Here is a 1,508-nt window from a genome sequence, read left to right as displayed (position 1 = left end):
AAGATTTCTTCAACACCGGCAATAAGTTCCTCCTCTTCGGGTGTGAAAATAGCATCAGGTTTGATGGTGGTCGCGGTGGCGCCTGCAGCAGCGTTAGCAGCCTCATCATCGTCATCATCATCGTCGCCGATCACCTCTTCGATGGTCTTCTGTATGAAATGTTCGAAAAGTTGGAAATACTGCAGCGCATTGGTAGCCACCTGCTCAGTGGGTAGAGTGGTGACTTTTTTCAAGGCATCGCGAATGAGTATGAGTACGGACGTGTTGCGCGGCGGTGCACTGGTGGTGACTGTGGCAGCGGCGGTATTTACAACTGGCGCATTAGCTTCGTTGCTTTGCGTAGTTTCCTTGTCTTCGTCTATTTGTTCGCTTGTGGCTGGCGCAGGCACAGGCACGGGTTCAGGTACCGCAGCAGATTCAGCTTCCTTTATTGGTAGCGCCGACTGCTCTAAATTTTCAGCCTCCGCGGCAGGTGTTTCACGACGACGACGACGTCTGCGATCATTATCGTCATCGTCCTCGCCATCCTCTTCGCTTTCCTCTTGTGAGTGCGAGTCTGACGCTTGTTGCTGTTGGAGTTGTTGTTGCGCCAACTGTTCTGCTTGCACTTCAGCATCCTCCTCAGAGCCATCCTCATCGGAGTACGCTTGACGTGCGATGCGGAGATGTGGCGCATACAAAGTTTTATATGCTGGAGTAAGGGCGCCTACACTGCCTGTATTGCTACTGATGGCAGCTGCATCACTGTCGCCACAAAATACATATAACACCGCTAATAAAACTGAAATTGGAAATTGATAAGCGAAGATAAATGAAATTAATAAATTATTAAATTTGAAATTTTAACTTTCTTGTTCAGTGTTTTTAGTGAAACTCACCGACACAGCTATTGAAGATACGGACACCCATTTCAAATTATACGTTTTTCAGTCTACAGTTTGCGCGATCTTTATGAGCGAATTCAGCGCGCCGCCATCGCCTTTTATATATCCAAGCATAGTGCATACATACATACATATAAACAGACAGGCATTCAAATAACTATGTATGTATATGTACTTATACCNGCGCGCCGCCATCGCCTTTTATATATCCAAGCATAGTGCATACATACATATATATAAACAGACAGGCATTCAAATAAATATGTATGTATATGTACTTATACGTAAAATAAAAACAAAAATATCCCAGTGCTTATCTAAAAAGAAATGAAAGTAAAACTCAAAATCAATTTCGCTTTCGAACAGTGACAACGAATGGTGACGCTGCGCTACGCCTACCGCGCAGCATGCGATTGCCGCAGGAAATAGAGCCCTACGTATTCTCTCACTCAGCATCTCAGCAGCTTTCAAGTAGCTGAATATCTTTTACGCTCGACTTATTTAGTTGTACGTTCAGTTGCTCTTCTTGTCTTGGGCCGGCTTTGCTTTTTTGTTTTATTTTCCATTGCTATTTGTTTTCAAAAGAAAGCGAAATTGTCTGCTCTTCTTCTTCCTTATATTTAT

At 44.1% G+C, this 1,508-nt stretch overlaps 1 protein-coding gene across 1 annotated transcript; it reads right to left on the bottom strand.

The window, feature by feature from the left end:
• Positions 1-4: 4 nt before the first annotated feature.
• LOC108356235 (uncharacterized) lies at positions 5-953 on the bottom strand (the record flags this gene model as incomplete). Its single annotated transcript, XM_017607355.1, has 2 exons — positions 879-953; positions 5-781 (listed from the first exon to the last, which is right to left on the bottom strand). Coding segments are annotated over exons 1-2 (808 nt in total), but the record flags the coding sequence as incomplete, so codon positions are not given.
• Positions 954-1,508: the final 555 nt, after the last annotated feature.

This window comes from Rhagoletis zephyria, unplaced genomic scaffold, assembly GCF_001687245.7.
Source record: "Rhagoletis zephyria isolate East Lansing unplaced genomic scaffold, Rhagoletis_zephyria_1.1 Rzeph_scaffold_55853, whole genome shotgun sequence".
Classification (NCBI taxonomy): Eukaryota; Metazoa; Arthropoda; class Insecta; order Diptera; family Tephritidae; genus Rhagoletis; species Rhagoletis zephyria.
Note: the sequence above shows the minus strand (reverse complement) of the source record. Positions and strands in the feature narration are given on the sequence as shown.